This window comes from Loxodonta africana, chromosome 3 (assembly GCF_030014295.1).
Source record: "Loxodonta africana isolate mLoxAfr1 chromosome 3, mLoxAfr1.hap2, whole genome shotgun sequence".
In the NCBI taxonomy this organism is placed as follows: Eukaryota; Metazoa; Chordata; class Mammalia; order Proboscidea; family Elephantidae; genus Loxodonta; species Loxodonta africana.
Genome location: NC_087344.1, coordinates 117,558,031 through 117,584,856, shown reverse-complemented (window position 1 = coordinate 117,584,856; position 26,826 = coordinate 117,558,031). Strand labels below are relative to the sequence as shown.

Genomic DNA, 26,826 nt, shown 5'->3' with positions numbered 1-26,826 from the left:
TCTTTGGTTTACCTATTAACAGTCATGGGTCACTTTCTCAGAAGCAGAAGTGGAACCCAAGACAAAATGGAGTCTGCGCCATGAGGTCAATCTCCTCTGAGAACCTGGTCTCTTTAAGATACATAAATTTCCGCATAGTAAGGGGTTAACAGTTTGATTACAAACATTAGACAGGTATTTCATATGACACTGTCTTAAAGGCCAGTTATAATAATTGCTGATTTACCCTAAACATAGCTCTCAGTCTGATCTTTGGAGTCAATTTCCCAAAACAGACCAGAATCTTCAAAATCACAATGCCCAGAGCAAAACGGTCTTATAGTTTATCTGGACCACTGTTTGACTTAAAAGTGGCAGGAACCAGTTTTTTCCTCAAAACTTGAGGTTCAAAGGACACCCAAAGGTGATGGCCTATATGGGTTACCCTAACCTCCATGAAAGCCAGAAATCTGAATTTCAGGAGAATTACAACTTTTTCATGGTTCCCTCCTTTGGATCATGATCTTACTATAGAATCTTTGATCAAAAATGTGCAATAATGGTAGCTGAGCATCGTGTGGTTTTTAAGATCTCAGGTACCGTACAGCAAACTAGGAGGTAGAATAGAAGTGCAAACAATAATATTAGACCAATTGTCTAAAATAAACAATGAAACCGTGACGCTAAAGGCAGCAATAAAGTATTTTTTAATTAAGGTATGTGCATTGTGTTTTAGACATAATGGACACTTAATGGAAACTGTGGTCGCATAGTGTTTAAGACCTATGGCTGCTAACCGAAAGGTCGGCAGTTTTAATCTACCAGGCACTCCTTAGAAACTCTATGGGGCAGTTCTACTCTGTCCTATAGGGTTGCTATGAGTCAATATCGACTCAACAGCAACAGGTTTGGTTTTTGGTTTGGCACACTTGATAGACTACAGAATAGTGTAAACAACATTTATGTATACTAGGAAGCCAAAAAATTTGTGTCACTCCCTTTATTGCGGCACTCGCTTTATTTCTGTGGTCTGGAATGGAACCTGCAATATCTCTGAGGTATGCCTGTGTACACACTGAGCATTTAATCCATATAGCAAAAAAATAGAACAGACAAAAATCCCTGCTCTCATGGAGCTTATATTTCATGGGAGAAAGGGAAGACAGACCATAAACAAAATAAATAAGTAAAATATATAGCATGTCAATTGATAATAACCACCAAAAAGAAAAAAATAAGGGAAGGAAGAGGGACAAGGAGTGTTGACAGCAAGGGAGTTGCAAGTTTAAGTAGATGATTAAGGAAGCCTCACTGAGAAGTTAACATTTAAGCAAAGGTAAGAAAGTAAGCTATATGGCTTTCTATGGCTTTCTAGGGGAACAGAATTCCAGATAGAGGGACAGCAGCTGCAAAGACCCTGAGGTAAGGGCATGTCTTCAATGTACAAAAAACAGCAAGGAGGCCAGTGTGCCTGGAGCAGAGAGCGTAGAGAGGCAAGGTCAAAAAGTAGTAGAGGTGAGGAGGAGGTGAGATGGTATTGGGTTTTATAGGCCTTTACAAAGACTTTGACTTGAGATGAGAAGCTATGGAAGGGTTTTGCCCAGAGGGGTGAAATGGTGTGCTTATATAATTAACCAGATAAATCTGAGAATCAACCGTACCCAGGGAAGGGCAGAAGCAGGAAGACTTGTTAAGAAGCTATAACAATAGAGAGGACAAGAAATTGTGGAATGTTCACACCAATGAAATATCATAAACAGTGAATTTTTTTTTAATTATGGTTATGTGCCAATATGTGCAAGAATCTCAGAAACAAAATATTGAGTGAAAAATTAAGTTGCAGAAAACTACCTACAGCAGGAGTCTTCTATAAACTACTTAAAGCTACATACAGTAGTAGTCTTACATTTTTATAAAGCTCAAAAACAAGCAAAATTAAATAATGTATTTTATTGTGACATTCAAGTATTATAAAACAATTAAAATAAGGAAATGATATACGCAAAATTCAGAATAGCTGTTCATTGGCAGAGGGAGGCAGGGGAGTATGTGATAGGGAAGAAGATCTCAGAGGCAAAAATCATAGGATCTTATGCTGAGTGTTGTATTCACATGACTTTATTTCACTATATGCTTCATAACCTACATCTGCAATACATATATTTTGTAGGCATCAAATATTCTGTAGAACATATTTTAAATAATTTTTTAAAAATACATTCGGAAAGCAGCATCTGAAAGAGATTTCTCTTACATCCTTTAAGAGAAACAAATGTCCTTTCTATTCTACTCTTGTATCTCTCTCCGTGGGCCTCACCCTCTCACCTCATATCTACGAAACACCCGTTATTTTGCAGTTAGGGCTTTTAAAAGCAGGTGTCTTCATTATTGCTGGAACATTTCTAATACCTAAACCAAACTCATTGGTCATGAAGATAAATAGACCTGTTAACTTTATGTTTACTCTCACTCCCTCTAGCGCATGTAAAAACTCATTATAAAGTCTGAAATACAGAGTCTTGTGGAAAATATAGCAAGTCCATGTTTGCCATGCCTGAGCACAATCTTTAATAAGAACATGCTTTTAGGTAATTCTAACAAGACTTGATTTTACCATTGAAAATTTTTCAAAAGGACTTTTTTCTCCAATTTAATAGGTATTTTTAATTTTTTTAAATAAGTTACATATATTCCTGTAATTCAAATATCAAAAGGTATAAATTTTATACAGTGAAAAATGACCTCTCATCCCTAATTCCCTGGCCACCAAATTTCCTTCCCTGGAGATTTAAAAAAAATAAAAAAAAAAAAGTTTCTTATATATTTTTCCAGAAATACTGTATGTGTATACAAGCAAACATATATAAACATTCTTTTTACTTCCTATTATACAAACTGTAGCATACTTTCATGCCATTTTATACCTTGCTTTCTTCAGTTAACAAATACCGATCACTCACTATCACTAAGCTTTCTTCTCTTTTTATGGTAATATAGTATTCTACTTTACAAATAATTTACAAACCATGATTTATTTAACCAGCCCCTATTGATGGACATTAAGGTTGTTTCTAGTCAAAAGGACTTGTAAAGCTAGATGTTCCTCCAGTTATCCAGATAAATGCTAAATACATTTACATTAAATGCAGTAGCACACTTAGACTACTAGGTCCAAATAAAATATTTATTATGTGAATATGAATCCTGCCCTTGTAGAAATTACCGTGGTAATCACTTTCATGAAGATACGTGTGATAAATGTATAGCTTCTAATTCAGAAAATAACATTTTGTATGAGCCCATTTTTGTTTTCTTTTTAAGGAATATGGCACTGTTACCGAGAGTACCAAAAACTTCAGGCAAGCTCAACTTCTGAATTAACTATATATGACATCGGGATTCAGACTGATCTCAGCATCTACTTTGAACTGAAACAAACATGGTTCACATTTAGTGAGTGGGTTTTAAAACTAATTTTGTTAAAATTGTAGAAATGAGAAAGTATTTGTGTGTGTGTGTGTCTAAAGGAAAGCTTGAGTTGGTGAAATCTGTTAAATGCATTTACCATTACTGTCATTAAAGCTAAATGTGCCTATATTCCTACTACTCACCCAAACCAAACTTGCCATCGAGTCGATTCCAACTCATAGTGACCCTATAGGACAGAGTAGAATTGCCCCACACAGTTTCCAAGGAGCACCTAGTGGATTCAAACTTCTGACCTTTTGGTTAGCAGCTGTAGCCCTTAACCACTATGCCACCAGGGTTTCCATATTCCTACTAGATACCATAAATGGAAAAGTCACTGAGGGGAATTTATTACATAATCTAAAAAAATATTATTTTGCAATAATCTTGAACTATTTGCCTTCAATTTAAAATGGTTTGGGTGTGAATATTTATAATCATTAACCTGATATCCAAGGAAGATTTTTAAAAAGAAATAAACACTTGATTTTTCAAACTTGTTTTTAAATAGGTAAAAAAAATCAAAACAATTTGTTTCATAATAAAGACTTTTAAACTCTTTGTTATAGGAATTGGAATTAATAAATAACTCAAATTTACATTTTTAAAGTGTTTATTCAAACTATTGAATTGGTTTAGGTTCATATCAACAAATTTTTAAAAGCAAGATGATTTCAGAGATGGCTTTAATTCTATATTTCTAGAATGGTTTTCTAGAATAGAGCCCTGGAGGCATAGTTGTTAAGAGCTATGGTGGCTAACCAAAAGGTTTGAATTCACCAGGCACTCCTTGGAAACTGTATGGGGCAGTTCTACTCTGTCCTATAGGGTCATTATGAGTTGGAACCAACTTGAAAGCACCTAACAACAAAAATCGTTTTGTCATAATATTCCTTGCATTCACAGGATTCATATTCTTTAAACAAGACTTTAAAAATAATCTTTAATTACATGTTGCTTTAAAAAAAAAATCATCTTCATATTGTTGCAGTTAGAGAGCCAGGCGAGACATTCTAGTCAGGAACCCAGAAAGAGCCTCAAAGGCAGCAATAACTTCACGGAACATCATGATTCCAAGTATGGTTTCCACCTTCATAAATTTAAAACCCTGGGTAGTACAAACAGTTAAGCATTTGACTACCAGCCAAGAGGGCGGCTGTTCAAACAAATTAAAAAACTTGATTTTACCATTCCATCCAAAAGACATTAGGCTTTCAAGGTCAGGCTTGCCATAAACAAACATTTACATTATTTCACTACAGTGCCATTTCATTTGTTTACACCATGAGGATACTCTTTGTGACCAAAATGAGGATATATCCCAGCTAGAAGCCTTTTGAGGAATCAAAGTATATGCAAAGCACGATTACCAATGAAAAGCTTTTTTAGCAAAAGGGCTTGGATAGCTGATGCCAACCTTGATGACTTAGCTCTGCTGCACAGAAGCCCCTGCTAGATTACCTATACCAGCCAGATTCAGTTTTTCTCTTTTTTTTTTTTTTTTTGGATAGTACTAGATCAAAACGGTAAATTCTTGCTCTTTGTCTTCCCCATCTCTAGCTCTCATGCAGACTGGTTCCCTTCACTTAACATACTATTTCTTCAAATACGTTGCAGAATTGTTTCATTAATGGCTTTTTCCTTTTAATTACATAATTCAGGCATCCTGGGAATTACATTCCTGAATTTGAGTGATTCCATATCTCATCAACCATCTACTTACTGTTATCTGTTATTTCTAAAGATATCTTATCTCACCCATTATGTATTGAAACCTCTGGTTTTACTCTCAGGTGGATTTTTAGTTACAGATATTGTGGTCACCCCACTGTTGTCTCTTAAGGGCCTTTCACACAAAAATCATTAAGATCACCAGAATCTGCCATTGGAAAAATTAAGAGAATACTTTCAGGGAAATAAAGAACTTCCTTTTCTTTTCAAATCTAGCAATATTAATCTTTCCTCAAATGAGCCTTAGCTTTTATAATCCATTTATCAGAGATTAATTAGTTACATGTCTGTATTTGAAAAAATTCAAGGCACCTGAGACAAGGGCAATATGTGAAATTATACTCACTGACAGAAACATTGAGAATAAGCAGAGTTATAAATAAAAATATATGTAATTTTGATGAGTTCTGGATTATTTTAGAAAATGGTTCTATTCCCCTCTCAGCCATTAACTAACTTCATGAACTTGGGTCCATCTCTTAATCGCAGGCCCCAGTCTTCTCCTCTGTAAAGTTAGAGAGTTACATCAGCTGCCCTGTCAGGGTTGAAAAAAAGTTTCTATTATTTGCTCTTATTCAAACTGCTGACCTTTTGGTTAGCAGACAAGCTCTTAACCACTCCAGAACCAGGGCTCTCATTCAAACATGAGATGGGCATATAGATATATATGTCCAAACTATATTTAGTTAAATTTCTCTAATATAACTGTTTCAAATATACTTTTGGAAACATCTAAGTTTGATATACAATCTCAGGGTATAAAGTATTCTGGTATATCACATTTACTTGGTTTCATCCAAAGAAGATAATTATTTTAGCTTAATATGGTTATACTCCACAATTTTGGACTCAAGTTAGTGTTTTAAGAGAATAGAATGTGCATGAAAACACAAACACATAGTTAATAAAAATAAGACACAGAAGCAAGATGACACATTACTAAGATTCTCCCACACCCCTGGGTTAACTGATTTCTGTTAATATGGTGGTATTAACTGATGTGTAATGTAATATCAAATCTTAGTGGCATAATAATAGAATTAAATAAGGATCTCCCCATCACTGGAAGTGTTCAGCCATAAGCAGGAAACTGTCAAGGATGTTGCAGAAGAGATTTCTTCATAAGTGGAATTTAATTTAGGTTTCCATTAAGTTTCATTTATTCTTCCAGATTCTGTTATAGCAATGCTACACTTCCTCAATTTTAAGACCCACACTGTAATGATTAATTTTATGTGTCAACTTGGCTAAGCTATGCTGGCCAGTTGTTGGATCAAGCACTACTCTAGATGTTTCTGTAAAGGTATTTTGTAGATGCGGTTAACATTTACAACGAGTTGACTCTATGTAAAGGGGGTTACCCTCAACAATATGAGTGAGCTCCATAGCCTCATGGGACAACTCAGTCAACTGGCATAAAATAGTTCACAAAAATAATGATCTGCATCCTAGTGAAGTAAGTAATGTACGGAGTCTTAAAAACTTGTGATCAGCCTTCTAAGACACAACTATGGGTCTCTACTCACCAGGAGCAAGACAGTAAGAAGGTAACCAAAAGCTCAGAGAAGAAACAAGTCTACATGAGCCACAATCTCATCTACCCTAAGAACAGAACTAGGTGGTGCCCAGCTACAACCACTGACCATTCTGACTGGTGTCACAATGGATGGTTCCAGCTAGGATGGGATAAAAATGTGGAGCACGGCTCAAATTCTTATTAAAAAAAAAAAAAAGCTGGACAAACTGGAACGGTAGAGAACAGAGGACTCCCTGAGACTATCACCCTGAGACATTTTTAAACCTAGAACGGAGTCTATCCCCTGAGATCACCTTTTATAGAAACAGCAGAGTAGCACACAAAATAAAGGATATTACCTGTACGATTGGTGCTGTACTTAAAAACCATCAAAATGAGACAAAAAAATCAACAATTACTCAGAAGCAAAGGCAAGAAGATAAGGGGGCAGGGAAATTAGAGCACTGGAAGTGGAACGAATAGAACAAAGTTAAAGAGAATGTTGGCACATTGTGATAAATGTAACTAATGTCACTGAACAATTTGTGCAGAAATTGTCAAATGGAAACCTAACTTGTGTAAACTTTCACCAAAAACTTAATAAAATATTATTTAAAAATAATAAAATCGGATGAGCGGTCTCATCCAATCAGTTGAAGACCTTAAGAGCAAAACCTGAGGGTTCCTGGGCAGAAGGAATTCTGCCTCCAGACTTTAAAATGAATATCTTACCAGGGTTTCCAGCTTGCACACCCTTCTACATTTTTATGAATGTAAATCATTAGCTAATGTGAGCAAATTCCTTAAAAGAAATCTCTATCTCTCTTTTTCCATGGATGAAATGAAATCTGTCCCATTAATTTGCTCAATTCAAGGTTTTAATTTAGATTTCTTAGCATTTCTTGGAGGTTTTGAATGTGAATTTCTAAGACTGGCATTTTCAGAAAGGTAGCACTGTTTAAATTTGAAGCGTCAGAATTGACAGAAATGATTAAAAAGGTCAACCCTAACTTTTGCTGAATTTGCTTTTTGGGCTGATTTGTGTCATAGACCTGATTTTTTTTTTTTTTTTAAGTGATAATCCTCTGCATCGTTGAAGCAATTATCACCATCATGCTGATCTTCCTCAGGAACCGAATCCGTCTCGCAATTGCCCTGCTGAAGGAAGGGAGCAAGTAAGGCCCTGGGTAGAAATTCAAATCAAGTGTATCAATCAAATCATTCACTGTCCATTGCATAGATGCCCCAGACTACTTTCCCTTTAAGAAGAATTGTTAAAGATACTGCTTTCCATTCAAAAAGACTTTTCAAGTTTGGATTCTACCACTTACTAAAAGGTCACACAGAGAAGTCCTTTAATCTCCCCAAACCTCAAGTATCATAGTATAAAATAATGACAAAACCTGCCTAGTCTACTTACTTTTGTGTGTGTGTGTGTGAACACAAAATGTATGTTAGCAGAATAGTATACATGTAAGCAAGTGCTAAAGTACTGTATAAAAGTTAGTTATATGTTATATTATTTCCATACTTGGTCTGAGATTATTTGCAGGACTTTAAATCACCATAATTCTAGGCAGCCAATTATGTGATATTACCATTTCTGTATGAAATTTGCTAATAGGACAATTGCTTCTAGTGGCACCAAACTATACATTTTCTTTCTACAGCCTGTAATTCATAGACACTTTATACACAGAGCCATTTTCATTTTTTAAAATGCTGCAAGATAGACATATTAAATGTTCCATAAAATTCTTGCTGAGAGGTAATAACACCTACAGCTTCCAAACTGTTCCAAAAGGTCACTTGAGGACAATAAACTTGAATAATTCGTGAGAGAAACAAGGAAAGCATTGCTATAAAGCCAACAGTTCATGCTCTCTATTTAGAATGATGGAAACTAAGTTGTTAATGACCAAGGACCAAATCATTTTAAACAATTTTTAAAGATTATTTTAATAAAATTACCATTTATAATAATAATAATGCCGCCTAAAGCCATTGGTTTAAATACTTCACAAGCAATTTGTTGAATTAAACTCTCCTTCCCACGATAATTGAAGCACTATCATTAGTCATTGGAAACTACTGATTTACTGGGTTTATTTCTTAAATAGTATGATATTGTGCAATTCACTGTAACTTGCCCAACTTGTTTGTCTTTAACAATATGTGTATGTAGCTTAGCATTGTGGGAAAAAAGTCTTAAATTCTAATTGCTAGTCTTTCAGGGGGAATCGGGATTTTGATTCTCCTTCTGGTGAAAATGATCCCTTAAAGGCCGCTGTAGCTGTGACAGGTTGATATTTTGCTCAGAAGAAAATAAGACCTGGAATAAACAGGTGTGAGAATACAAGGTAAATGTCTAGGAATGCTAAATAAATTCACTTAAAGGTAGTATATGGACAAAGGAGAGAACAGCATAGCACAAATAGGCAAAGAAGGTAACAAATGCAAAAGGACTGTGAGATATATCAAAGGTAGGATAAATTAGGAGTAGTGCTAGTTTCATCATATTTCTCAGTGGCTATATCAAAAAGTACTGTCATACGCTGAAAAGGACTTTCAAAGGGAGCAGTTAGGAACAGGGCAGCTAGGATGGTGAACATTTCATAAATCATGTCCTATGAGGAAATACAAAGAAATGATTATCCTAGAGAAGGAAAGAATAAGGAATCATTTGAAGAGTTTCCATGTGGGAAAGGTGGTAGGATGGTCATCTCTTCCTCAGAAGGCGGTAGAAGTAAGTTACAGGCAGACAGCTATAGAAGAACTTTCTAATAATTTGATTGTTAAGAAAATAGAATAAGTAGTGTCATGTAAAAATAAGTTCCCATCATTCAATGTGGTCACCAGAGGCTGGTGAACACATTTCAAAGATAGAATAGAAGGGATTCCTGAATTAGGGAGGGATTCCTGCAGTTGAATAGATGATCTTCAAGGTCCTCTCCAATTCTACGAGTCTAAGAATCTAAACAAAGGGAAGATATCTCATGACTATAATATATCAGGTCTTCGTGGATCAGACAGAAATAGCCAAAGAGAGAAGTTTGGGGGAAAGTTTGGCAAGAATTATACATGAGCATTGGAAGACTATCCATAAATTATTTTAAAAAATAGAAATTGACAAAAAAGTTAAAACCAACTAATATGCCAGAATGATAAGGAAAAAAAAAAGAGAGAGAGAGAGAGAGGTAATGGTTACTAACATTGTTCTTAGAACTAATTCAGTCTAAGGTTTACTTCTAGTTCTAACAGAAAACAATTTAATTGAGAAACTATAATTCTGAATCATTTTGAATTTCAATTTTTTGTTTTATTTCAGAGCTATTGGATACATTCCCAGTACATTAATTTATCCAGTTTTGACTTTCATTTTGATCTCAATCTGCATTTCCTACTGGGCCGTGACAGCAGTGTATCCTTTGGTAATTGACCACTTTAAACCTCGGGTCCACATTACTCTTCTGGAGCCATGAGTTTGTTCCACAGTGTCTTCCATACCTGGGAGGACTAGGAACATCCTAAAGAAATAACTTAATTTTTTTTTTCCAAACTAAAAAATTTCCATACACTGATGGAATTTTTCCTCAATTAGTCATATGGTAGATTTTGTTTTGTCTTCATAGTGGTAGGTCTCCTTGGCAATAATCTAATAAAGCTGTTATATATTTTATTGTTTTTAAGGGACAACTCAGTACAGCTGGCCCAGGTCACATTAATCTGGTTCTGAAAAATGGATGAGCTATTAAAATATTACAATAATGGTCATTTTTGAAGTTAATATCTCCATAGATTTTTGAGTCATCTGCATTCTTTTCTTGTTTGTTCATTCATTTTCAACCTAATGATAAATAATTTATCCTTAATCAAGATCGCTCAGTTTCTTGGCTACATCAGGGACACCTATATATAAAGTCATAACCCCTGGGGGGCAATGTGTACATGAAAATAAAACCTGTGACCCAGAGGTAAGTAAAAGAAACTCTCTCATTTACCTAGTTCAGGACAGAACTCTACTATATTACACCTTGCAGTTGTTCATACCCTGAAACAGAAATCCTGTGCACTGATGGGGATCACTGCTGAGAAGGGAAGGGATGGGCAGGTGGTATTGGGAGAGCACTGAGAACAGTGGGCAGAATGGAGTGAAAGCACTATAATTATTTCCTGAGATCTCCCTTGTCCTATCATACATCCAAGCAGCATGCATGGTCAATGACAAGACTATAAATGTGAAATTATGTAGTGGGTACACAGAGATAAGCATATTATGGCAAATGTGATATCTTATAGAACTCATGAAAGATTTATAGATATAATTCTTCAGTAAAGAATTATATAAAATGATGTGGTAGAAAATAGAGTAATAGCAGAAGCTAATCGAGAAAAAAATACAACATGCAGTTGGGGGCTAGAAGAGAAGGCAGGGAAGATGTAATGGCAGCTAATATATTCTCTATATGTTTTATTTTATTTTTCTGAGTGCAGATTTTTAATACAACTGAAATTTACAAAGCTTGCCCTGGGGCTATGTGTAACTTTGCTTTCTATGGTGGAAAGAGCCTGTATCATCAATACATCACAATCTTTCAGTTATACAATCTATTTGCCTTTCTCTGGCTTATAAACTTTGTCCTTGCATTGGGTCAGTGTACCCTTGCTGGTGCCTTCGCTGCTTATTACTGGGCCACAAAAAAACCTGATGACATCCCACCATTTCCACTCTTTACTGCATTTGGACGAGCCATAAGGTAAGCTCTATGGTGAACCCTACATCTATCTTTCCAGTTATGTTTAGTGTGCTTATAATTCAGTCTTGGCTGATTAATTCAAGTGACAACATACAAATGGGTCAAAGGTAAGATTCAAGATCCATGGATGCCCACTGGCTTTGCCTGGTATCATAGTCACAGTTTTACCATCTCTATCCATACCAATATCCTTCTAAATGCCGTAAGGCCACTAGAGAGGGGCAGAGGTAATGGAGTAACCAAATTAAAGGATTAACCTGGCTCTATCAACTCCATTGCTCAGCTCAAATACCCTATTTTATGATGACAAGCTACTTGTATTATTTTTGTTGATGAAGAGCAAGACGAATGTATATGGTTTAAAATCCTCTTTGGAGGCCTTTATCAATCTGAATAAAAGAGGGCAGAGGCTCTTTCCTATTAATCGTTTCTATCTGTAAAAATTGTTCAACCAGCAACCTTTCAGTTAGTAGTAAAGACAATTTAACTTTTATTCTCATTTTATCTTTGCCCAGGTATCACACAGGTTCCCTAGCATTTGGATCTTTAATTCTTGCATTAATTCAAATGTTTAGAATTACCCTAGAATACATGGACCACCGTCTTAAAAGTAAGATTCCAGAATTTATCTTTTCTTAGATTTTCTGACTTCTGTGTAGAGAATAGACTGGGGCAGGAGGTGGGGGGACACCTGAGGACTGTAGCTTGGATTACAGTAGTAAGAATAGAGATGGTCAGATGTGGGATATATTTTGAAGGAAAGGCCAACAGGACTTGTTGAGAGATTGGATGTCAGGGGAGGGAGAGCAAAAAAACAGTGGTAAGTAAAAGATAGAAAAAGTGTGTGATGCTATTTATTAATATGTGGAAACCAGGAGAAGCAAATTTGAAATAGGAGACCAAGAATTCTGGTTTTGGCATGTTAATGTTGAGAAGCATGATGGAGATGTTGGGTAGGTAGCTCCAAGTGTAGAGCTCAGGTCAGTCTTGAAATATAAATGCGGTGCCATTGACATTAAACTTCATACCTGACACCCATAGTTTACAAACACATAAACTCTGTTTAGAATGCATCTTAAAAGGTTTTATTATTATTTGTTGTGATTCATAGGGTTCAGTTGAAAATCATTAATAGATTCAAATATCTATTTCCACAGATGCCCATAACAAGGTTTCTAAATTCCTACAATGCTGCCTGAAATGCTGTTTCTGGTGTTTGGAAAAAGTGGTAAAGTTTTTAAACAGAAATGCCTATATCATGGTAAGAAGATAAATTTTTTATTTACTAAGCCTCTTCTTTGTAAACCTGAACCTCATGCCTACATTGTTATCTCTAAAGCACTTTTACATCCTGCAATTGCATTTATCACCGTGTTGGGAAAAGGATTTGTGAATCGAATGCATGATTCTGGTCTATGCTTTCCTAGTTAAGATAATATCTTAACTGTGTTTCATTATTACCTTCAATGTGTTCTTGGAGAAGAAAAATATTATTTATACTGGAAATTTAAAAGTATGCAACATTGAAAATGATTTAGTCTCTATTTCACTCTGAGAGGAAAATACCTTTCTAACTGTAGGATTTATGCATACTTAAGGAACAGTCTGATCCTTTTATGAATCTTGGGTTGAAGTGTGTGGGCATTGACAATGCCTGACTGAATGTGTTGCTTATTTCCCATGGGAATATGGAGGCTTCTAAAGAGAGAATCTAATTAATAGGGGATATGGAAATGTAATTCTTCTAAAATTTAGCATCTATGATCTTTATGACACTTGCTCATTATCACAGTGACACAAGGCCTGGAAAGTTGTTTAGTACAGACATTCAAATAGCCATTAATTTACTCCAGTGAGAGTATTTTATTGAGCCCTTTTAATCAGTAAATCAAGTATAGTGAAAGACATTGTGTTTCCTAAGAATAATTTTTTTTATTATTTTCTTTTTTTATTATTATTGTTCTTTTATTATTATTATTGTTCTTTAGATGAAGGTTTACAGAAAAACTAGCTTCTCATTAAACAATTAGTATACATATTGTTTTATGACAGCAACAGAGATACATATTGTTTTATGACATTCGTTACCTACCCCATGATATGTCAATACTCTTCCTTCTCGACCTTGGATTCCCTATTACCAGCTTTCCTGTCCCCTCCTGCTTTCTAGTCCTTAACCCTGAGCTGGTGTGCCCCTTGAGTCTCGTTTTGTTTTATGGGCCTGTCTAATCTTTGGCTGAAGAGTGAACCTCAGAAGTGACTTCAGTACTGAGCTAAAAGGGTATCTGGGGGCCATGCTCTTAGGGTTTCTCTAGTCTCTATCAGACCAGTAGGTCTGGTCTTTTTTTTTTTTTCTGTGTGTGCTTTAAGTGAAAGTTTACAGTTCAAGTTAGTTTCTCATACAAAAGTTTATACACACATTGTTATGTGACCCTAGTTGCTCTCCCTATAATGTGGCAGCACACTCTTCCTTTCCACACTGGGTTTCCTGTGTCCATTCAACCAGCCCCTGTTCCTTTTTGCCTTCTCATCTTGCTTCCAGACAGCAGGTGCTCATTTAGTGTCATGTATCTACTTGAGCTAAGAAGCACTGTCTTCATGAGTATCATTTTATGTCTTCTAGTCCAGTCTAATCTTTGTCTGAAGAGTTAGCTTCTGGAATGGTTTTAGTTCTGGACTAATAGAGAGTCTGGTGGCCATGTCTTCTGGGGTCCATCCAGTCTCAGTCAGACCATTAAGTCTGGCCTTTTTACTAGAATTTGAGATCTGCACCCCACTTTTCTCCTGCTCCATCAGGGACTGTTTGTTGTGTTCCCTGTCAGGGCAGTCATTGGTGGTAGCTGGGCACCATCTAGTTCTTCTGGTCTCAGGCTGATGGAGTCTCTGGTTTATGTGGCCCTTTCTTTCTCTTGGGCTACTATTTTCCTTGTGTCTTCGGTGTTCTTCATTCTCCTCTGGTCCAGGTGGGTTGGGACCAATTGATGTATCTTAGATGGCCACACTCTCTAGCTTTTAAGACCCCAGATGCCTTTTACCAAAATGGGATGCAGAACATTTTCTTAATAAACTTTGTTATGCCAGTTGACCTAGATGTCCCCTGAAACCGTGGTCCCTAGACCCCTGCCTCTGTTACTCTGTCCTTTGAAACATTTGCTTGTATTCAGGAAACTTCTTAGCTTTTGGTTTAGTCCAGTTGTGCTGACTTCCCCTGTATAGTATGTTGCCCTCCCCTTCAACTAAGATAAATCTTATCTACTACCTAGTTAGTGAATACCCATCTCCCTCCCTCCCCACCTTCAAAACCATCAAAGAATGTTTTCTTCTGTGTTTAAACCTTTTCTTGTGTTCTTATAATAGTGGTCTCATACAGTATTTGTCCTTTGGCAACTGACTAATTTCACTCAGAATAATGCATTCCAGTTATGTTTCTCAGATTCATCATTGTTCTTTGTCATTGCATAGTTTTCCATTGTGTGAATATACCATAATTTCTCCATTCATCTGTTGATGGGCACCTAGGTTGCTTCCACCTTTTTGCTATCGTGAATAGTGCTGCAATGAACATGGGTATACATATATCCATTGGTGTGACAGCTCTTATTTCTCTAGGGTATATTCCAAGGAGTGGGACTGCGGAACGTATGGTACTTCTATCTCTAGGTTTTTAAGGAAGTGCCAAATCAATTTCCAAAGTGTTTGTACCATTTTACATTCCCACCAGCAGTGTATAAATGTTCCAGTCACTCCACAACCTCTCCAAAATTTGTTATTTTGTGTTTTTTGGATTAATGCTAGCCTCATTGGGGTGAGATGGTGTCTCATTGTACTTTTGATTTGCATTTCTCCAATGAATAATGATCGTTGGCATTTCCTGATGTATCTGTTAGCTGCCTGAATGTCTTCTTTGGTGAAGTGCCAGTTCATATCCTTTGCCCATTTTTTAATTGGGTTATTTGCCTTTTTGTGTAGCCTAAGTGATTTTTAATGTGGCAACTACAAACATGTAACCTGTTCACCAAGAAATCCTAGCAAAAACATTTCAAAGGCATACTCATTACCTGGGATTTGAGAAAAAAAAAAAAAAAAAAAACCTGCCTATATTTGAAGCTGTCCAATCCCCATGGGGGAACCTGGTGGCATAGTGGTTAAGTGTTTGGCTGCTAACCAAAAGGTTGGCAGTTCAAATCCACCAGGCACTCCTTGGAAACCTTGTGGAGCAGTTCTACTCTGTCCTATAGGGTCACTATGAATCAGAATCGACTTGATGGCAATTTTTTTTTTTTTTTTAAATCTCCTTGGAGCATAGGGCCATCTAGCATCGAAGGCACATCTTATTGTCAATGACTTTGAGAGTCAGGGACACACAGGCCTGCTATAAACCCAAAAGGTGGAAAGAGGGGAGGGGTAGATATATAGATGGAAGATTATTAATTTGATTATTTTCCTGTCATTGGATTGTCCTCTGGTCTTGTTAGAGTATGTTACTGACTCCAGAATAATGTCAACTCTCTTCTTCAGATTGCAATATATGGCAAAAATTTCTGCAAGTCAGCAAGAGATGCTTTCAATCTCCTGATGAGAAATGTTGTAAGGTAAGCAATCAAGCTGAACACTGCAATAGGCAACATGGTGAACCTTGAGCATTATATACTTCACATGCTCTATAAGTATCAGTGGCCTTATTAGACATGAATATTATCTTTTTTAAATTTTTTATCATGGTTAAATATATATAACAAAAGAAATGCTATTTTAACTATTTTTAAGTGTACAATTCAGTGACATTAATTGCATTGACTATGTTGTGTGACCACCACCACTATCCATTTCTGAAAGTTTTTTTAAATCACCTTACCAGAAATTTTGTACCCCTTATGCAGTAGCTCCTCATTCTTTCCTCCCCCAGCCCTTCATAACTGCTAATAAATTTTTGTTTCTATTGTCTGCCTATTCTAGATATTTTAAATAAGTAGAATCATAATAATATTTGTCATTTTGTGTCTGTCATTTCACTAAGCATAAGATTTTCAAGGTTCACCCTTGTCATAGCATGTATCAGTACTTCATTTTTCTTTATGACTGGATATAACATTCCATGGTTTGTATATTATGCATACCCATTGCCATTCAGTTGATTCTGACTCATACTGACCCTATAGGACAGAGTAGAACTGACCCATAGGGTTTCTAAGGAGGGGCTAGTGGATTCAGTATATGGTAATTCTATGTTTATCTTTTTGAAGAGCTGTCAAACTGTTTCCACAGCGGCTGCACCATTTTACATTCTCACTGGCAATAGATGAGGGTTACAATTACTCTACAACCTCACCAACACTTGTCATTTTCCATTTTTTTGATAATAGCCATCCTAGTGGTGATGAAGCAGCATCTTATTGTGGTTGTGATTAGCATTTTCCTAATGACTAATGATGTTGAGAATCTTTTCATGCCCTTGTAGGCCCTTTGTAGGTCTTCTTGGGTAAAATGTCTATTCAAAGTGCCTTGCCCATTTTTTAGTTGTGTGGTTTGTTTTTTTTTAGGTTGTTATTGTTGTTGTTAGGTGCTATCAAATTGGTTCTGACGCATAGCAACCCTATGTACAACAGACCAAAAAACTGCTCAGCCCTGTGCCATCACCACAATCATTGTTATGCTTGTGTCCTTTGTTGCAGCCACTGTGTCAATCTATCTTCTTGAGGGTCTTCCTTGTTTTCACTGACCCTCTATATTGTCAAGCATGATGTCCATCTCCATTGACTGATCCCTCCAAAGTATGCGAGACGAAGTCTTGCCATCCTTGCTTCTAAGGAGCATCCTGGCTGTACTTCTTGCAAGAAAGATTTGTTCATTCTTTTGGCAGTCCATGGTATATTCAATATTCTTCACCAACACTGTAATTGAAAGGCATCAATTCTTCTTCAGCCTTCCTTATTCATTGTCCAGCTTTCACATGCATATGATGCAATTGAAAATACCATGGCTTGCTGCATATCCCTGATACCAAAACCAGCTAAAGATGCCACAAAAAAAGAAAATTACAGACCTATATCCCTCATGAACATAGATGCAAAAATCCTCAACAAAATTCTAGCCAATAGAATTCAACAACATATCAAAAAAATAATTCATCATGACCCAAACCAAGTGGGATTTATACCAGGTATGCAGGGATGGTTCAAATTTAGAAAAAAATTAATGTAATCTACCATATAAATAAGACACAAGAACCACATGATTTTACCAATTGATGCAGAAAAGGCATTTGACAAAGTCCGACACCCATTCATGATAAAAACTCTCAGCAAAATAGGAATAGAAGGAAAATTCCTCAACATAATAAAGGGCATTTATACAAAGCCAACAGCCAACATCATCCTAAATGGAGAGATTCTGAAAGCATTCCCCTTGAGAAGAGGAACCAGACAAGGATGCCCCTTATCACCACTCTTATTCAACATAGTGCTGGAGGTCCTAGCTAGAGCATTAGGCTACATAAAGAAATAAAGGGCATCCAGATTGGCAAGGAAGGAGTAAAAGGATCTCTATTTGCAGATGACTTGATCTCATACACAGAAAACCCTAAAGAACCCGCAAGAAAACTACTGAAAGTAATAGAAGAGTTCATCAGAGTATCAGGATATAAGATAAACATATAAAAATCAGTTGGATGCCTCTACGCCAACAAAAAGAATATCGAAGAGGAAATCACCAAATCAATACCATTTACAGTAGCCCCCAAGAAGATAAAATACTTAGGAATAAATCTTACCAGAGATGTAACAGACCTATACAAAGGAAACTACAAGACACTACCGTAAGAAACCAGAAGAGACCTACATAAGTGGAAAAACACACCTTGTTCATGGATAGGAAGACTTAACATTGTAAAATGTCTATTCTACCAAAAGCCATCTAAAGAGACAATGCAATTCTGATCCAAATTCCAACAGCATTTTTTAATGAGATGGAGAAACAAATCACCAACTTCATATGGAAGGGAAAGAGGCCCTGGATAAGTAAAGCATTATTAAAAAAGAAGAACAAAGTGGGAGAACTCACTCTACCTGATTTTAGAACCTATTATACCAACACTGTAGTCAAAACAGCCTGGTACTGGTACAGCAACAGATACATAGACCAATGGAACAGAATTGAGAATCCAGACATAAATCCATCCACATATGAGCAGCTGATATTTGACAAAGGCCCAAAGTCAGTTAACTGGGGGAAAGACAGCCTTTTTAACAAATGGTGCTGGCACAACTGGATATCCATCTCCAAAAAAATGAAACAAGACCCATACCTCACACCATGCACAAAAACTAACTCAAAATGGATCAAAGGCCTAAACATAAAGTTTAAAACGGTAAAGATAATGGAAGGAAAAATAGGGACAACATTAGGAGCCCTAATACATGGCATAAATAGAATAGAAAACATTACTAAAAATGCCGAAGGGAAACCAGATAACTGGGAGCTTCTAAAAATCAAACACTTATGCTCATCCGAAGACTTCACCAAAAGAGTAAAAAGACTACCTACAGACTGGGAAAAAGTTTTTAGCTATGACATTTCCGATCAGCATGTGATCTCTAAAATCTACAAAGTGCTGCAAAACCTCAACAACAAAAAGACAAATAACCCAATTAAAAAAATGGACAAAGGATATGAACTGGCACTTCACTAAAGAAGACATTCAGGTAGCTAACAGATACAAGAGGAAATGCTCTTAATCATTAGCCATTAGAGAAATGCAAATCAAAACTACAATGAGAGCCCATCTCACTCCAACAAGGCTGGCATTAAGCCAAAAAACACATAATAATAAATGTTGGAGGTGTTGTGGAGAGACTGGGACACTTATACACTGCTGGTGGGAATGTAAAATGGCACAAACACTTTGGAAATCAATTTAGCGCCTCCTCAAAAAACTGGAAATAGAACTACCATACGATCCAGCAATCCCACTCCTTGGAATATATCCTAGAGAAATAAGAGCCCTTACACAAACAGATATATGCACACCCATGTTCATTGCAGCACTGTTTACCATAGCAAAAAGTTGGAAGCAAGCAAGGTGCCCATCAAAGGATGAATGGATAAATAAACTATGGTATATTCACACGATGGAATACTATGCGTCGATAAAGAACAATGTTGAACCCATGAAACGTTTCATAACATGGCGAAATCTGGAAGACAGTATGCTAAGTGAAATTAGTCAATTGCAAAAGGACAAATATTGTATAAGACCACTACTATAAGAACTGGAGAAACAGTTTAAACAGAGAAGAAAATGTTCTTTGATCGTTACGAGAAGGGGAGGGAGGGAGGGAGAGAGAGGGGTATTCACTAATTACATAGTAACCCAACCAAAAACCTACTGCCATCGAGTCAATTCCTACTCATAGTGACCCTATAGGATAGAGTAGAACTGCACCATAGAGTTTCCAAGAAGCACCTGGCAGATTCGAACTGCCGATTTCTTTGTTAGCAGCTGTAGCACTTAGCCACTACACCACCAGGGTTTCCAATTAGATAGTAGGTAAGTTTTATTTTAGGTGAAGGAAAAGACAATACACAATACAGGAGAGGTCAACACAAATGGACTAAACCAAAAGCAAAGAGGTTTCCTGAATAAACTGAACATTTCAAAGGCCAGCGTAGCAGGTGTGGGGGGTTGAGGACCATGGTTTCAGGGGACAGCTAAGTCAATTGTCATAATAAAATCTATTAAGAAAACATTCTGCATCCCACTTTGGAGAGTGCCATCTGGGGTCTTAAACACTATCGAGAGGCCATCTAAGATGCAACAATTGGTCTCAGCCCACCTGGAGCAAGGGAGAATGAAGAACACTAAAGACACAAGGTAATTATGAACCTAAGAGACAGAAAGGACCACATAAACCAGAGACTACATCAGCCTGAGACCAGGAGAGCTAGATGGTGCCCGGCCACAATCGATGACTGCCCTGACAGGGAACTCAACAGAGAAACCCTGAGGGAACAGGAGAGCAGTGGGATGCAGACCCCAAATTCTCATAAAAAGACCAGACTTAATGTCAGACTTGGATTGGAGGGACCCCAGAAGCCATGGTCCCCAGATCTGCTATTAGCCCAAGACAGGAACCATTCCGAAAGCTAACTCTTCAGGCAGGGATTGGACTGGAATAGGGGATGGAAAATGATACTGGTGAAGAACGGGCTTCTTGGATCAAGTGGACACATGAGACTATGTTGCCATCTCCTGTCTGGAAGGGGGATGAGAGGCCAGAGGGGGCCAGAAGGGACATGAGGAGAGAGACTGGAGGGAAGAACTGTGCTGTCTCATTGGAGGGAGAGCAATTAGGAGTGTATGGCAACTGTATGTAAATTTTTGTATGAGAGACTGACCTGATTTGTAAACTTTCATTTAAAGCATAATAAAAATTAATTTAAAAAAGGAAAAAAAAGAACATACCATGGCTTGGATCAGGCGCACCTTAGTCTTCAAGGTGACGTCTTCGCTCTTCAACACTTTAAAGAGGTCCTTTGCAGCAGATTTGCCCAATGCAATGCATCTTTTGGTTTCTTGACTGCGGCTTCCGTGGGAGTTGATTGTGGATACAAGTAAAATGAAACCCTTGACAACTTCAATCTTTTCTCCATTTATCATAACGTGGCTTATTGGTTCAGTTGTGAGGTTTTTGTTTTTGTTTTTTTTCTTTATGTTGAGGTGCAATCCATACTGAAGGCTGTGGTCTTCGATCTTCATCAGTAAGTGCTTCAAGTCCTCTTCACTTTCAGCAAGCAAGGTTGTGTCATCTGCAAAATGCAGGTTGTTAATAAGTCTTCCTGATGCCCTGTTTTTCTTCATATAGGCCAGTTTATCGGATTATTTGCTCATCATACAGGTTGAACAAGTATGGTGAAAGGATACAACCCTGACACGTACCTCTCCTGACTTTAAACCACGTGGTATCCCCCTTGTTCTGCTTGAATGACTGCCAGTTGATATAGGTACAGGTTCCTCATGAACACAATTATGTGTTCTGGAAACCTCATTCTTCACAATGTTACCCATAATTTGTTATGATCCACACAGTCGAATGCCTTTGCGTCATCAATAAAACACAGGCAAACATCTTTCTGATATTCTCTGCTTTCAGCCAAGATTCATCTGATATCAGGAATGATATCCCTTGCTCCATGTCCTCTTCTGAATCTGGCCTGAATTTATGGCAGTTCTCTGCTGCAACCGCTTTCAAATCATCATCAGCAAAATTTTACCTGCAAGTGATATTAATGGTATTGTTTGATAATTTTCACATTTGGTTGGATCACCTTTCTTTGAAATAGGGATAAATATGGATCTCTCCCAGTTGGTTGGCCAGGTAGCTGTCTTGCAAATTTGTTGGCATACCCAAGTGAGCGCTTCTAGTGCTGCATCTGTTTGTTGAAATATCTTAATTGGTATTCCATCAAATTCTGGAGCCCTGTTTTCCACCAGTGTCTTCAATGCAGCTTGGACTTCTTCCTTCAGTACCATCAGCTCTTGATCTTATGCTTCCTCCTGAAATGGTGGAAGGTCAACCAATTCTTTTTGGTACAGTGATTCTATGTATCCCTTCCATCTTTTGGTCCTTCCTGCGTAGTTCAATATTTTGACCAGAGAATCCTTCACTGTTACAACTCAAAGCTTGAATTTTTTCTTCAGTTCTTTCAGCTTGAGAAATGCCGAGCATGTTGTCTTCCCTTTTGGTTTTCTAACTCCGGGTTTTTGCATATGTCATTATAGTACCTTAATTTGTCTTTTCAAGCTACCCTTTGAAATCTTCTTTTGAGCTCTTTTAGTTCATTATTTATTCCTTTTGCTTTAGCTACTTGATGTTCAAGACCAAAGGTCTGTCAGTTTGTCATACTGTGGGGGCTTGCATGTTGCTGTGATGCTGGAAGCTATGCCACTGGTAGTCAAATACCAGTAGGGTCACCCATGGTGGACAGGTTTCAGTTGACTAGGAAGAAGGACCTGGCAGTCTACTTCTGAAAAAAATTAGCCAGTGAAAACTTTATGAACAGCAGTGGAACATTGTTTGATATAGTGCCAGAAGATGAGTCCCTCAGGTTGGAAAGCACTCAGAATATGACTTTAATGATGTGTATGAAGTTAAGCTTTCAGGACCTTCATTTGCTGATGTGGCATAACTCAAAATGAGAAAAAAAAACAGCTGCAAACACCCACTAATAACTGGAACACAGAATATACGAAGTATGTGACTAGGAAAATTCGACATCATCAAAAATGAAATGGAACACATAAAGATTGATATCCTAGGCATTAGTGAGCTGAAATGGACTGGTATTGGCCATTGTGAATCAGACAATCATGTGGTCTACTGTGCCAGGAATGACAAACTGAAGAAGAATGGAGTTGCATTCATCGTTGTCGTTTGTTTAAGTTGTAGGAGGTTTTATATACTCTGGATATCAGACATGTGGTTACCAAATATTTTCTCAATTCTGTAGGTTGTCTCTTTACTTTCTTGATAAAGTCCTTTGATGCACAAGTTTTATTGATGAAGTTCAATTTATTTTGTTGTTATTGCTCATGTTTTAGTGTCATAGCTAAGAATCCACTGTCAAAAACAAGGTCTTCAACTTTTACTGTTGTGGCTTCTTCCAACAGTTTTATAATTTAATTCTTATATTTAAGTCACTGATCAATTTTAAGTTCATTTTTGTACAAGTAGTCCTCAACTTATGACATATTTGAGTTACAACAAATTGCACTTAGGACCGTTCTTTTTTTTTTCATGTATACAACTTATCACTAGTAATATGTACTACATACAATGTTGCAGTGTGCAATTTGCTGATGTTATCGTTCTCAGATGTAATGTTTCCAACTCTTAAAGACAAATAAAGATCAAATTTATAAGTATACTGATAATAAAAGGCAATAATAATGAAAACTAAAAAAAAAAAAAAAGAGTTGGTTCTTGACTTACATTATAACCGACTTACAACGGAGTAGTTGTGGGAACAGAACCTAGTCATAAGTTGGGGATCCTATATATAGTGTGAGGTATGGGTCCAATTTCATTCTTCTGTATGTGGAGATCCAATTGTCCCAGCATCATTTGTTGAAGAGACTGTTCTTCCCCCACTGAATGGACTTGGCACCCTTGTCAAAATCAATTAGCCATTGATATACGGGATTATTTCTGGACTTTCAATTCTATTTCATTGGTCTATATGTCTATTCTTACACCAGCACCACGCTGTTTTAATTATTGCAGCTTTATGCTATGTTTAGATATTGGGAAGTGTGAGTCCTCCTACTTGGTTCTTTTTCAAGATTATTTTTACTCTTTAGGACCACTTGCAATTCCATGTTGCTGTTGTTGTTGTGTTGATTCCTACTCATAGTGATCCTATAGGGTAGAGTAGAAATTCCCCAAAGGGTTTCCTAGGGGAATCTTGATGAGAGCAAGTGGACGTGTCTTTTCTCCTGCAGAGCCATGGGTGGGTTCGAACTGCCAACCTTTCATTTAGCAGTAGCTTAAATTTTGCACCACCAGGGCTCCTTTTGAAACTCGATATGGATTTGAAATTGGCTTTTCCAATTATCAAAAAGGCTATTGACACTTTGATAGCTATGGTGTTGAATCTGTAGATCACTTTGGGTAGTTTGACATCTTAATGTTGTTTTTCAATACATGAACATGTGATGTGTTTCCATTTATTTAGGCCTTTAATTTCTTTCAGCAATGTATTATATTTTCCATGTACAAGTCTTTCACCTCCCTGGTTAAATTTGTTCCTAGATATTTTATTCTTTTAGATGTTATTATAAACGGAATTGTTTTTGTAATTTCATTTTCAGCTGTTCATTGCTGATATATAGAAGCACAACTGATTTTTGTGTGTTGATCTTATACCCTGCAACTTGCCTAAATTCATTTATTACCTCTAGTAGCTTTTTTGTGTATTCTTTGGGATTTTCTAAATATAGGATCATGTCATTTGCAAATACAGATAATTTTAATTCTTCCTTTCTGATTTGCATGCCTTTTATTTCTTTTTCTTGCCTAGTTGCTCTGTCTAGAATTTCCAGTACCGTGTTTCATAGCAGTGGTGAGAGCAGGCATCCTTATCTCTTACTTATCTTAGGGGAAAGTTTTCAGTCTTTTGAGTATGATGTTAGCTGTGGGTTTTTAATAAGTGTCCTTTATTTTGCTGAATACTTTCTATTCTAGTTCTAGTTTGCCAAATGTTTTTAACATGAGAAGATTCTGAATTTAGTCAAATGCCTTTTCTGCACCAATTAAGATGATCATGTGGCTCTTTTCCTTTGTTGTGTTTATGTGTTATATTAATCTTATGTTGAACCACCCCTGCAGTCCTAGGATAAACCATATTTGATGATAGTATATAAGCCTTTTTAAATGTTGTTGGGTTTGGTTTGCTGGTATTTTGCTGAGGAATTTTGCATCTTTAGGCATAAGGGAAAAGAATATTGGCCTGTAGTTTTCTCTTCTGGTGATGTCTTTATCTCATTTTAGTGTCAGGGTAAAGTTGGTCTCATCAAATGAGTTAGGATATATTCCTTCCTCTTCTATCATTTGGAAAAATTTGAGAAAGATTTTGTTAATTTTTCTTTAAATGTTTGATAGAATTCAACAGTGAAGTAATCTGGCCCTAAACTTTTCTTTGTTGGGAGGCTTTTGATTACTGTTTCAATCTATTACCTTGTTAACAGTCTCCATTTCTTCTTGAGTCAATTTTGGTAGCTTATTTTTTCTGGAAATTTGTTAATTTTATCTAGGTTATCTAATTTTTTTGGTAGAATTGTTCATAGTAGTCTCTTATGATCCTTTTTGTGCGTTGGTAGTAATGTCACCACTTTCATTTCTGATTTTAGTTATTTGCATCTCTTTCTTTTTTCTTCTTGTCAGTCAAATTGTCAATTTTATTGTTCTTTTCACAAACTTTTTGGTTTTGTTGGTTTTCTCTGTTGTTTTTCTATTCTCTATTTCATTTATCTCTGCTCTAATCTTTGTTATTTCCTTTCTTCTGGTAGCTTTGGTTTAGTTTTCTTTTACTAGTTTCTCAAGTTGTGAATTTAGGTTATTTATTTGAGATATTTCTTCATTTTTATTTACAGCTATAAAATTCCCTGTAAGTACTGCCATTGCTCCATCCCATCCTTTTTGGCATGTTGTGCTTTCATTTTCATTTGTCTCTAAGTATTTTATAATTCGCCTGGTCATTTATTCTTTGACCCATTGGTAGTTTAATAAAATGTTGTGCAATTTCCACATATTTGTGGAATTTTCAGTTTTCTTTTTGTTATTGATTTCTAGTTTCATTTTGTTGTGGTTGGAAAAGATATTTGATATGATTTAAATCTTTTTAGATTTATTGGGACTTGTTTTTTGACCTAGATTATGGTCTGCCTTATAGAATGATCAATGTGCACTGGAGAAGAATGTGTATTCTGATGTTGTTGAGTGAAGTATTCCACATGTCTATTAGGTCTAGTTTATAAAACTGAAAAAACTAGTTTATAGTGGCATTCAAATGCTCTATTTCTTGACTGATCTTCTGTCTAGATGTTCTATCCATTATAGGAAGTGGTGTACTGATGTCTCCAACTGTTACTGCAGAACTGTCTATTTCGTCAGTTCTGTCAATATTTGCTTCATATATTTTGGGGTTCTGTTGTTTGGTACATAAATATTTATAATTGTTATATATTGTTGATGAATTGACACTTTATTATTATATAATGTCCTTCTTTGTCTCTTGTAACAGGTTTTGACTTAAAGTCTATTTTGTCTGATATTGATATGGCCACCTCAGCTCTTTTGGATACTATTTTCATGGAATATTTTTTTCCCATCTTTCACGTTCAATCCACTTGTGTCTTTGGATAGAAAGTGGGTATCTTATAGATAGCTTGTAGTTGATTAAGTTTTCTTATGCATTCTGACAATCTTTGATTTTGATTAAAGAGTTTAATTCATTTACATTTAAAGTAATTACCAATAAGGAAGGACTTACTTTACCAATTTGCTATTTGTTTTCTGTGTCTTGTATCTTTCTCATTTCTCATTTCCTCCAAAGCTGCCTACTTTGTATTTATTTTATTTGTTGTAGTCAACTATTTTGATTCCCTTCTCGTTTTCTTTTGTGTATATATTTTTAGGTATTTTCTTTCTGGTTACTGTGGGGATTACATTTAACATCCTAAATTTATAGCAACCTGTTTAAATTGATATCAGCTTAACTTCAAAAACTTTCTTTCGATAAGGTTCTTCCCCCCCCCACACTTAATGTCATTGTTGTCACAAATTACATCTTTACACAAGATGTAATTTATACAGAAATTTA

General features: G+C 36.3%; 1 protein-coding gene across 1 annotated transcript in view; it reads left to right on the top strand.

Annotated features, from left to right (window-relative positions):
* Positions 1-26,826, top strand: part of SLC44A5 (solute carrier family 44 member 5) — a 66,429-nt gene that overhangs the window by 30,352 nt on the left and 9,251 nt on the right. The window contains exons 7-14 of the mRNA XM_010591187.2: positions 3,301-3,432; positions 7,770-7,869; positions 10,023-10,115; positions 10,581-10,668; positions 11,189-11,451; positions 11,967-12,061; positions 12,609-12,712; positions 15,970-16,043. Of these exons, the coding sequence (XP_010589489.1) occupies positions 3,301-3,432; positions 7,770-7,869; positions 10,023-10,115; positions 10,581-10,668; positions 11,189-11,451; positions 11,967-12,061; positions 12,609-12,712; positions 15,970-16,043 (949 nt within the window). The remainder of the gene's footprint in view (positions 1-3,300; positions 3,433-7,769; positions 7,870-10,022; positions 10,116-10,580; positions 10,669-11,188; positions 11,452-11,966; positions 12,062-12,608; positions 12,713-15,969; positions 16,044-26,826) is intronic.